General features: G+C 33.7%; 1 protein-coding gene across 50 annotated transcripts in view; it reads left to right on the top strand.

The window, feature by feature from the left end:
* The window catches only part of LOC129918435 (sodium channel protein para), a 559,170-nt gene that overhangs the window by 330,847 nt on the left and 215,410 nt on the right, over positions 1-12,913 (top strand). For all 50 annotated transcript variants that reach the window (XM_055998972.1, XM_055998988.1, XM_055998970.1 and 47 more), the window contains 2 exons: positions 1,069-1,168; positions 1,232-1,300. In XM_055998972.1, the coding sequence (XP_055854947.1) occupies positions 1,069-1,168; positions 1,232-1,300 (169 nt within the window). The remainder of the gene's footprint in view (positions 1-1,068; positions 1,169-1,231; positions 1,301-12,913) is intronic.

Raw genomic sequence — 12,913 nt, 5'->3', positions numbered from 1 at the left:
TTGGAATTACTGGTATTACAATACCCAATTCAATACCTACATTCCTAAATATATGAAATTAGTGCTGTGAATTCAATATAAATTCTTAAAAAATGCTGTGAGCTTATTTAATTTTTACTTATGTACATGAAACTTCATCCTTTCTGTTTTTCTTTTATAACATTGCACACAAGGTTTTGGATGAATAAACTATACAATACTTTTCCAAGGATTTTTGGTGTGTTGAACTCGAATCCGGGGTCAGAAATATTGTATCAGCTCTAGTTTTTGAAATATTGCCATTAGAAAATGTAAAAACACGTTTTTTGGCTGATAGCTCTGGTCAACAAAGTTTGACTATTTTTATTATGAATAAACCAAACTAATACTTTTCCAATAGTTTTTGGTGTGCCTAACTCGAATATAAAGTCAGATATATAGCAATTTTTATACAAACCTTCACAAAAAGTGTTGAAAAAAATTCTCTCACATTGCAGCATAGATTCAGAAACAGGTGTTTTTGCATTTTCTAACGGTAATATTAAAAAAACGGGAGCTGATAGAATGTTTCTGAATTCTGATTCAAATTCAGCACACCAAAAACCTTTGGAAAAGTATTGTTTGGTTAATTCCCTAAACAAACAAAGTTCTATCTGAAAAACTAAATTCCTTATCGTGGCGCAAAGTTCTATCTGGTAATAAGAATCTTCTTGTCCTACGTTTATTTACCTTATCGTTGAGCAACAAAGTTCTATCGATTTTTTTAATTATAAATTATTGATTAACTATTCTTTATAGTTTTTATTGAATTAATGCAACAAAATCCATGAAACAATATAATGTAAAAATTGAAGAACATGTTTAGAATCAAGTTTTGGTTTAAAAGTTATACACGATGAAATATTACATCTTCGTTTTCTCTAAAGTGATACGAGTGCAGATAGAACCTTCTTGTCCTAAGGTCGCGAATAAGTAATCTTCTTACGTATGAAATATACAGTTTTGTAGTATTACTACTGATACAACATTAAACATAAGATTTTTTAAAATTTTATTTAATTATAATTTATTCTTTTACATGCTTTTCAGGAAATGGGATTAGATTGTACAGATGAAGCTGGAAAAGTAAAACACCACGACAATCCTTTTATTGAACCCGTCCAAACGCAAACAGTGGTTGATATGAAAGGTTAAGAATTATAATCATAACAAGTTGTTATCAATAACATCGAAGCTATATTATTTATTTCAGATGTCATGGTACTAAATGACATTATCGAACAAGCCGCTGGTCGGCAGAGTCGAGCAAGTGATAAAGGAGGTAATTTCTTAGTTTAAAATTACAATCTTAAATCTAAATTTATGTACATAAAAATAACCCTTTTTCATTATTTTATTTTCTTTAAAAATTATGTTGTGTCGATGTTGATTCTATGAATTTTTTTGTTATTATTTATCTATTAATAATTGTAAATATTTTCTGGAAAATTCAAACATGATATACTCGTATAAATACATAATTTACATTACGTAACTGTTTATAACCAACCGATTTTAAGAATAAGGGGTTTCTCGATAGCGACCCGTTATACACTTAATTAATTTAACTACTTAGAAGAAATTTTTAACTTTCTACCGTGACGAAATCGTTAAACCCCCAATCACCTTATTTTAATAAATGTTGTTTTATGTAAAACCTGCATTCGAATGCTTGAAACCTCAAGAGAATGTCATTTTTTCAAATTCATTGTCTTTGTTTTTGCAACCTATCTTTTCTGTGTGTAATTTTTTGTGTTAGCTTATTTCTTTCAATGACCGTGTTTGGTGCAAGTTAACTTACTACCTTGACTAACGAACATATTTTTCACTAGTTTAAACAATACATCTGGATGTAAAGAAATTTAAATATCAAAAATAAATCCAAATCCATAATATTTACTACTTAAATTCAATTTTTTAAATCCAATCTCGTTAAATACAAATAAATTTTTAACTGCTCTCTGGAGGTCTAACTATAAAATCCAGATGTAGAATTTTTGTTCACAGTGTTTAGTTGTATTGTCAAGTATTTTCAAAAGGAAAAAAAAAGATTCAATATAAGTTCAAGTGACCTCAACTAATTTTAATAATTTTTTTTTATTTTTGTTATTTTTTTCTTCGAAAAAAAAAGATAAATGCAAATTATATTAAATTTATTGAATAATCACGTAATTTTGTTTAAGTGAATAATATGCACAAGAAATTAAATCCTTGGATTTATTAAATTCAGATTTAAGTGATTGGATTTAAATTTCACTTTAATCCAAATTTGCCACTTATCATTGTCATTGTCAATTTAAATTGTCTGTCAAATTATTTTTCTGACGGTGTCCAAACAGATGCGGTAGAATAATAAGCTGAAAATATAGCTATTGGATAATGTTCTATTAAAAGATTATGAAATGCTTAGCTTGCATTCAAACCGGCAAAATTTAGCATCTACGAAGGTGTCAGCCTGCACAGAAATTTTTTTTTCTTTTCTGTCGGGATGTTGCAGTTTTTAATTTCAATATTAATATTTTTAAAACAGAATGAATGGATTGATTTTGATTTATTTTTTATAACATAGTCTTACTTTAATTAAAATGCTACTTTTCTTGAACAATAATTGGCTTGAGCATCGTTATATTTGTTTAAACTGCTAAGAGAATGTTATTTTACTTTTTCCTCTTTTATGTGTAGCATAAATTAAAACGCGTTTAGTCAAATTATGTTTTTTTTTCTGAAACATACATAAATAAACCATATACGACTGGAATATCGATGGAATTGTTTACAAGAACATACTCATTACTCAACGAACGTCTTTTGTTGCGATTGTCGATTTTATGAATTGGATTTAGGTTCGGAATTGTGTAATAATGGAAATAGTGATTGTGCAATTTAATATGTATTTATTCATAGCAAATTTGAAAAGAACAATTTGGAATCTAGGCTTATTTTCTTTAGTATAAGAATTATCACGGGTATCTTCAAGTTGCGAGGTAAATCCCGTATGATACTTCTTTTTTTCTTATTTTTAATACTTTAAAGAAGCACATAGAACAGTACGACATGTTGCGAGTAAAAAAATCACTCGAAGCATGAGTGCGTAAAGCAAGAAGTACAAACTGTCACAACAAAATTACTTAAAATGTTCTTAAAAAGAAAATAACTTTAGTTTTTTTTTAATTCTATGCGGTCTTAACTTAAATCTAATAAATAAGTAATAAATATTTCTTCCAAAAAACCTTTCTACATTGTGGCAATGGTTCGTTTATTTTGTGTTTTTGTCTTCTTTAATTGACTTTTGTTTGTTTTGTTTTTAAATAATTGATATTTTAGTGTATATGTTTCGTTTGAATAATAATGCCGTTTTTAATTGGCAATCTGGAAGCAAAAAAAACCAATCTGAATGCGTTCAATTGGGCAAACTGACAGTTCTGATTCTGAAAAAAAAGAGAATTTCTGTTCTGGTTTTAAAAACAGAAAAAGATAATTTCTCTTCTGGTTTTAAAAACAGAATCAAAAGCAGAATCACTCACACATTCATAGATTTAAATGTCAGATGTCACACTTGACCAATGTCATATTTTTTGTTACACATTTGTTTGGAAATTATACCAGCAGTGAAGTGATTTCTTGAAACTGAAATAAAAATTTATAGAAAACATGCAGCACAAAAACAAATGAAATTTGGCGCGAATACACATATATGTGACACACGTCAAACTCAACCAATACATTCACAATAAACTTCAGATTCTTCGAAATAAAAAAAACTGTTCAATTGGGATTCCGAATCGAAGAACAATTCCGGATTGACAATTAGAAACGCTATAAGCCTTGTTTATTTTACCCAATGTTCTGTTTTTTTTTTTTTTTTATCAAAAAAAAAAGTTTCATACGGGCTTAACACTGGTCTGCAAAATGTATCTTTTTTTTCTTCTTCAAATAAGTTTTTGAAATTAGGAAAAATTTGAACCTGAATCTAAATCTGTTTTCAGAAAAAATCTAGCACTTCTCTATTTCCCTTTTTTTACCCTTTAGTCCGTTAAATTAGACATGCAAATCGAAAATATCTACAAAAATAGCTAAGGAGAATTTTATTCTTTTATTTTAAAGAGTACCTCTTCGGGATTCTAAAACCTCAAAGTTCAAACAAAATAACCCCTTGCGTCGTGTGCCATTTTGAAAAAAGATGAAAAAAGCATTTACTTGATTTTCTCGGGCGTTATTGGTCGTAGAGTAATTATTTTTACTGACTATTGTAGAACATCACGTTTTCTACAGTTTTTGTTACGACAACATTTTGATAGCTCTAACCAATAAAAAGTTATTGTTAAAAAACTGTTGGAATTTCGGGCTAAAAAACGAATTTTAATGTTTATCTCGTCCAATGGCCGTCCGACTAAAAAATCACTTTTAATACTTTTTATAGACCATAAAATTTCCTTCATTTTTGTATATTTAAATTTCATGTATGTACCTACGTTAAGAAATTTTACGATAGAGCCCGATAAAGCTTCCAATATACTACGAATATTTTGTTAATGGGGAAAAGTGCGCTCGAGTTCACGAAGGCACGAGTTCGATAACTTAGACGGCGAGAATTGATAACGGTTTTTTTGTAGAAGGGTTCAATACAATCGTTTTTTATTATGGGAAGGGTGGTCTTTCTCCTTCTGCTTAAGCGGGAGAGGCAATTTTCTAAAAATTAACTTAAAATAAAAATAAAAATTATTAAAAAAAAAAGGAAGCACTAACAGTTATGAATGGTACCTTTTTCAAAAGCCGGAAGTGAACACTTACCCCCTTATTTATAAAATTTGTATAACCTGTTTAACCTGTTTAAGTTTGGAAAATCTGATCAAAAACCTTGTTTATTGTTGTCTTATAGCTGTCAAACTTATACAAAAGAGTAGATTGTCTTAACCGCGAATAATGTGATTATTACTTTTATTAAATAAAGCATATTTCCAACAATTTGAAAAAAGTTATGTAGTGTATAGGTAAGTAGACAAAAATCTAATAAATACGACTATTAATTTTTATTATAAAATCAAGTTGTTTTTGATCAATTTTGTATTGAAATCCACAGTCCTGACAAAAACAGTATAGTATTCAATTTAATTTTCTTTAATTTTTTCCCATATTTTAACTTTGAAATCTATTATTTCAAAAACGCTTTATTTTAAATTTAAATTAAAGTGTACCTACACTTCTATAGCTTTTGAAAAAGGCACTACCTATATAATATAACTGTAATAATTTTTTAATTTTTTTTTTTTTTATTTTAAGTCAATTTTTAGAAAATCACCCCTCCCACCTAAACGGGGGGAGATAGACCAGCCCACCCATGGTAAAAAATGATTGTATTGAACCCCTCTCCAAAAAAAACCTTATCAATTCTCGGTGTCTAAGTTATCGAACTCGTTAACAAAATATTCGCAGTATATTGGAAGTTTTATCGTGCTCAATCTTGAAATGAAATGAAGAAACTGTATTAAGAGTGATTCGACGGGATAAACATTAAAATTCGTTTCTAAAGCCTAGTACGCAGCTGAAGTGAAACGAAATTTTCCATACAAAATTTCGTTAACGAAATCTTGAACGAAAAATTTCGTTTTGCTTTTCGTTTTTGAGTACGCAGCTCCAGCGAACAATTGGAGAGTTTTCACTCATTTGTCACTTACTTTTTGCTGTCCTGTACATGTTTCTTGACTCCAAGAGCAGTGTTGACGTTTTTTTTCACTTTTAATTCATTTATTTCTTGCTTTAAAAATTATTTTCTGATGATTTTTCTTGATTTTGAAATAATTTTGAATTTTTTTATTTTGACTTTGACAGATTACTCTATAATATTTTTTCGTTAGCATTTTCGTTGTCGACTTTGGAGACATGAACATTTTTCGTTTCGCATCAGCAGCGTAGGTACTGGCCCAAAATTAAAACAGTAACATAACAAAAAATCTAGAAAATGTGATTTTCTTCAAAATTAAACAAAAATAATTTCTCTACGACCAATAACGGCCAAAAAAAAACAAGTACCTACATGCTTTTTTCAGCTTTTTTTCAAAACGGCGGACGACGCAGAGGGTTATTACGTCGAACTCTGTGGTTTTAGAATCCTCAAGAGATGCTCTTTAAAATAAAACAATAAAATTCTCCTTAGCTATTTTTGTAAATATATTTTGCTAGTTTTACTGGACCTCTTCTTTTTAATGATTTTTGAAAAATATGAGTAGTTTGTAGAAAACAACCCTTTTAAACTCGGTTGACCTTGTACAAAAATAAAACTAGTATTCGTTATATTGGAGAATTTATTCCTCATAACACGATTTATCATATGACTTCAAATTTCTAATTTTTCACTTATTTTTACTCACATTTTCAAATAATGTTTAGTATTATTATTATATTATTATAAAAAAAAACATCACACCTAATCAGTGTCAGTGGAATTTTAAAATCTCATATGACCGTCACATGAAGAACACTTTTATAAAATATGTACATTAAATACATTATAGGTAGGTATAGGCAAAAATCATATAACAAGTACTTGTTATATGATTTTTGGTATAGGTTAGGGTGTCCATTTGGGACCTTAATAAAAAGAGAACATTTTACTCTAGAACCTTTAAAAAAAGAGGACTTAAAAGAAAAAAAACAAAGAACAAAAAAGAGAGTAATTGATAAGAAAAAGCAAAAGCTAACGTCACATAAGCAGAACAAATTTATTTTTCCTAAACAGTTACTTAAAAGTAGTGGATCTGGGACACAGGAATTACGTTAAAAATGATCAAATCTTTTCAAAGAAGAACGCATCCATATTCTCAGTTATTGTAAATCTTTTGAATGGATGTTTAACTTCTCTAGAGAAGTATACTTTGGAATAACTGCACAAGTCAGCTTTTTAACGAGCCACAATTTATTTAAATTGTTAAAAAGTACTTAGATAAAAAAATCGATCTAAAAGGCAATTAAACTGAGATCCGTGTAGAAAAAGAAATTATAAAATAATGTAGATCGAAAACGAAAAACAGAACATCTCTTTTGAATTTAAATGCGATGAACACTTTACCTTAACTGTGAGTGGGCAGAGTTTGAGAATTGAAACAACGAGACAGATAATCGTAACAATCTTGAAAAACTATGGAAGAAAATAAAAAAGATACTAAAAAGAGGACATTTGAAAAATAGAGAACAAAAAAAGAATATTATGAAAAAAGAGAGTGTAAAAAAGATCAGAGTTGAAAAAGAGAACATGTTCTCTTTAAAAGTGATGTTCTGGAAACCCTTGTATAGGTACTATTTTTCAATTTAGGGCCAATTTTTCAATAGTGAGATAAACCTTTGATAGATCTTATTCCAAGGAATAAAAGTTTTTTTTAATATTAACATTTATTCCTCTGCTAGTCTAACTGACGACTAAAAAATCAGGGCTTAGGAACATTAAATTTGTGATAAGGTATTCGATACACTGCCCCGCAATTCTTCAGATTTGATTGTCCTAGTAGTAGGGAAGCCCGGGATGCTAAATTTGCAGTTACTCGAGCGTCATGGGGACTTATTAGATTGTGAAGATTAGGTTTTAAAACGAAAAAAAAGTATATGGAAGTTTTGCCATCTAAGTGGGGGGTTCGGTTAGGTTAGGTTGGGGGTGATAATCCGACAAGTCGAATCATCCCACTCGGATCTCGATGGATCCATTGTGATCCCCAGGGTAAGGGTGGGAAGGAATCTGGATGGGTAAGGGAGGGATATATTGGGAATTAGGTGTTGGGATTTGTGTTTTGTGCCTCCCTAAACCATCCTGAAATTTGGATGAATTTCATGATGTTTTTTAGTCTCAAGGACGAGACGTCATCTAACTCATTGAAGAAGTAATCTCCAAGAGTTGCTTTTCTGCTTTTTGCTAAACTGGGACATTCGCAAAGGAAGTGGTATGTGCCCTCTTCTGAGTCTTCGTCTTGACACCCTCTGCATAAGTCCGATGAGACAATACCCATTCTACTCATGTGGGTTCCCATTGAGTTGTGACCTGTAAGGATACCAATCAATAGGGACAATTGAGGCCTGCTTAGCTTAAGTATAATTTCAGTTTTGTTCTTAGAAAGGATCGGCCACAGATTTCTCGAAACTCGACAGGTTTCAAGTGCCGACCATCTGTCGTTTGCAGAGTTCAAGAAGCTTAGCCTTATTCTGCTTTTTTCGTGCTCCATTGGCATAAGCACCCATGAAACGGTTTGGCACGGATCGAGTGTTGATCCTGTTTTGGCCAGTTCATCTGCCCTTTCATTCCCCTGTATATCACGATGTCCTGGGACCCATCGAAGGGTAACTCTGTTTGTTGTGTTTAGGGACCTGAGTGTATTACGACACTGGTCAACTAGTTTGGACTTCGTGACAATAGAGGAAATGGCTTTAATTGCAGCCTGTCTGTCTATGAAGATATCAATATTTTTGTCATTTAAGTTGAGTGCAGAGAGGATGTTAGCTGCTTCGCAAACTGCAAAAACTTCCGCATGAAAAACACTACAGAAGTCTGGGAGTTTCAATGATTTGTTTATGGGAGGCTTATCTGAAAAGATGCCTGACCCTACACCTAGGTCTGTTTTAGACCCGTCAGTGAAAACCGAGACATGATCTGCAATAATGACCCTGTTTGACTCCCAGAGTTCCCTTGTTGGGAAGTCTGTCAGCGTTACTGGGTTAAAATCATTAAACGGAAGAGTATAGTCAGTTTGAATGTTACTTTCAACAAAATTCATTATTGTTTTATGACCCAAGTGGTCCCCTTTCCAGTTCTTGCCCTCCTTCAAACGAAGGGCACTGATAGCTGCCAATTCTTTTGTAAAAAGGTCGATCGGGGCAAGTGAAAGGAATGTTTCTAGGGCTGCGGTGGGTGTAGTTCTCATGCCACTAGTGGTACCTATACACGCGAGTCTCTGAATTTTGGTCATAGTTTTCAGGTTGACTGTTTTTTCTAGGGCTGGCCACCAGACCAGGCATGCATACGTCAGAATGGGCCTAATAATGGTTGTACAGACACATCCAATGAATTGTTTTGGGATTGGGCCCCCATTTTTTACCAAAAATTCTACTACAGGTGTAAAAGGCAATCGAAGCTTTCTTTTCACGTTCTTTTATATTTTCTTTCCAATTGAGTTTTCTATCTTCTATCTTCTATCAACCCAAGATATTTAGCTTTACCAGTAATGGTAAGAGGAGTCCCATTTATTGTGAGAGGTATAATATTTGGGATATTTCTTTTTCTAGTAAATAATACTAGTTCTGTTTTAAGTGGGCTTACATTAACACCGCAGCCTGTGGCCCAGTTGTTGAGCTTGTTAAGGGCTGTTTAAAGAAGATCTCGCAGGGTCGGAACAAATTTTCCCGAGGCCATGATGATAATGTCGTCGGCATAAGCCACAACTTTTACACCGTTTTGGCTAAGCTTGGTTAAGATCTGGTTAACAACCAGGAGCCAGAGTAGGGGAGACAGGACACCTCCTTGTGGAGTGGAGGTTCTTACCTTCAGCTTGCTACCCATTTCTGCGTTTACAAGTCTAGTTTGAAGCATCGAATCAATCCAGTTTGACAGATTTGAATCGACACCACTGGAGTTAAGGGCTTGCCGTATGGCTGCGTTGTCAACATTGTTGAAGGCCCCTTCAATATCTAGGAATGCTCCCAGAGTGAATTCCTTGTAGTGGATTGATTGCTCAATCGTACCTACCACTTCTATAATGCTGTCTCAACAGATTTGCCCTTCATGTATGCATGTTGGGCCTGTGAGAGAACATTGTCGTCGAGTTTAGCACGAATATGTGTTTCAATTAGTCTTTCTAAGGTCTTTAAAAGAAAGGAAGATAGGCTAATCGGCCTGAAGTCTTTAGGTTCCGTGTGGGATGGCTTTCCAGCTTTGGGAATGAAGATTACTTTAACTTCTCGCCAACTAGTGGGAACATGAATTGTATTTAGACAACCTATAAAAATGTCCGTTAGGATTAGGACTAACAAGTCTTTAAAGCTTTGTAACATGATTGGAATAATACCATCGGGCCCTGGAGACTTGAAAGCTGAGATTGAATCAATGGCCCATGACACTTTTCTATTGTCTACTAATTGGGTGCCTATATTATTGTTTATTATATTGGGGCCACCCTCCTCAGGAGTTGTGAACTTGTCACAGCCCGGGAAATGAGTGCGCATAAGTAATTCGATAGTTTCAGAGCTAGATTCTGTCCATGTTTCATCTGGGCATTTTAGGAAGCCCGGAGGGGTGTGGACCTTTGACATGACTTTTCAAAGCCTAGCTGCATCATTTGTGGACTCGATGTCCGTGCAGAATTGCGGCCAGGCCGCTCTTCTGGCATAGGTGGTTTGGTTTTTATATGCATTTTTGCTGATTTTGAAGAGATCCCAATCAGCTGGGTTGTTACTATTTTTAGCTCTGTTGTAAAGCCTCCTAGAATTTTGCCTTAAAACGGAAAGCTCGTTTTACCACCATACGGGGTTGAGCTTTCTTTTAGCTTTGGGCAAGGGGCCAGAGCTCTCCTACGCATTGATTATGTCTGAAGTAAGTTCATTTACAGGTTTTTCTATGGCTGAGCTGTTTAACAGAGGTTGACTAACATATTGGCCCAGCGATGAGGCCTTAATTTTATTATTAAAGGCTTCCCAGTTAGTTTTTCTGTTATTTCTTAGGGGTTTTGGACTTGCAGCATCATGTCTTATTTGGAATGTTAACATTTTATGGTCTGAGAAAGTTACATTACTGGACACTTTCCAGTTACTTATCTCAATAGAGTTAGAGTTCGTGGATAGTGTCACATCAAGTACTTCCCGACAAACAATTTTGGTTCTATAAAGCTTTACAGATGCAATTGTTGCTTCTGTAAAGCATTATAGAAGCAAAATTGTTAGTAGGGTTCCTTTCTATTTCTTGTAATGAAGGTAGGTTCATTACCTCTATTGTGTATCACCATATTGTTTTTAATAATAAATTAAAAAAGTGACTCACCTTTTGTGTTTATGTCTGTGCTGCCCCATTGCAGATGGTGGGCGTTTGCATCACAGCCTGCTAGAAGATCCCAACCTTTCTTACCGACTTCAGCTACCAACTCGGTAAACGCTATTCATGGTAGAGGGCCCGGTGCATCACCTGGCATATAAACGGATGTTATGATCAGGGGCTGAGCCCCTTCTCTTTCACATTTGACCTTCGTCATATCTGCGCTACAATGGGGGGATAGAAGGAAAAGATTTAAGATTTTTTTCGCTACTATACATGTACGATAGTTACCTTCAGTAGGCCCTTTTTTACTATAAATAGTGAAATCTTTGAATTTGAGTCCGCAGATATTACCGCTGTTGATCCACGGCTCTTGTACCAGGGCAATGTCTATGTTATTTTTTGACAGAAATGAGGTTAGGGTGGCAGATGCCAACTTGCTGTGTTGCAGATTGAGTTGCAACACTTTCATAGTTTTGTTTTTAATTTATTGTTTGTTGTTTTTCTGCAAGTTGGCTGCCGTTACCGGTCTCACCTTTACCGCATATATGCCAAATCTCAGAAGGAAGTCTAGTGATGGTAGTATAGCCATGGTTTCATGGTTGAGCATAATTATTGCTTCCCGACCTGTTTTCGTAGGTGCCTCCATTTGCATGACCTTCCAGTCTGCACTGGGGAGACTTGGGTTTTGTGCTCTTAGGTACCTTTCAAGGGTAGTCTCATCGATATTGGGGCCCGGTATGTTAATACGGACATTGAGTCTGGTGGGGAGGCCATCTTTGAGAACAACACTAAGCGTTACTCCTTCCAATAACCCCTCCATGCAGCCCACTTTATCTTTGAGCCAGTTCAGAGTAGGTTCACCGCAACAGGCAAGAACCTTAAAGCCTTTGATTGTCGATAATGGCCCGAAGGTTTTGACAAAACCTGTGGAGGCAAGTATCTCTTCGTTGACGAATTCGAGAAGTTTAACCTCCACTTGAGACCATTGTTCATTGGCAAGTGGGGGGAGCGTACATATAAACACAGTTTTTTAAATGTAAAAAAAAAACAGTCGCATGGAAATACTCGAGCGCGTCAGAATTAAATAGAGTAACTCGCTTTGTCTTCCTGATAACAGATATATATTAATCTGACAGTTATTCCAGTATCAGATTTTGAGAGGGCACTTTCAGTGCATTCAAAACAGTGTTCGATTTTAATTTCCGACAATTTGGGCGTGACCTACACTCAGGACTGATTTTTGAAAATGTAAAAAAAACGTTAACTTAAAAAACTTTAGCGCGTCAGATTTTTTCTATTTCAGAGCCACCCTATTTGATAATCTGACAATTATGTTAGAGGGTATTGCTAATCTTACAATTTGAAAAATTTTTGAATAAAATAATCTTTTTTTGTGTTTGTTACTGATGGATGTACAACAAATAAGCATGAATAGCATAATTATGTATGTGCATAAGAAAAGTTAATCATTAATACAAAACCAGACAACAAATATTATTAAAAAAAAAATAATTTAATCTTCAACACCACTTCTGCAAATGTCAAAAATCTCTTTTAATTGAAACAAAAAAACTTTTATTTAAAACCGATGAATGTATCTCTTCGAGCCAGTTGAATTCGTCAACTTAACTTACTTATGCAACGGGTTCTATCTGTTAACCTAATACTTTTCTTCACAATGTTGCAAATAGAATATTTCTTTATATTTTTGTCTTTTAATTTTGTGGGAAAAATATAATTCAGTGTTGTTCATTTGTAAAATATCGATTTTAATGCCTGGTGGGGAATACACAGTTATAAGCATCTGTACGTATGCTTTACTTTAACGATGGTTTTAGCTACATCATCGCCCCCCTCCCCCCCCCCCCCCCATGGAAACTGTCAGATTGT

This window comes from Episyrphus balteatus, chromosome 4, assembly GCF_945859705.1.
Source record: "Episyrphus balteatus chromosome 4, idEpiBalt1.1, whole genome shotgun sequence".
Taxonomy (NCBI): domain Eukaryota; kingdom Metazoa; phylum Arthropoda; class Insecta; order Diptera; family Syrphidae; genus Episyrphus; species Episyrphus balteatus.
This window is presented reverse-complemented; position numbering and strand designations above follow the sequence as displayed.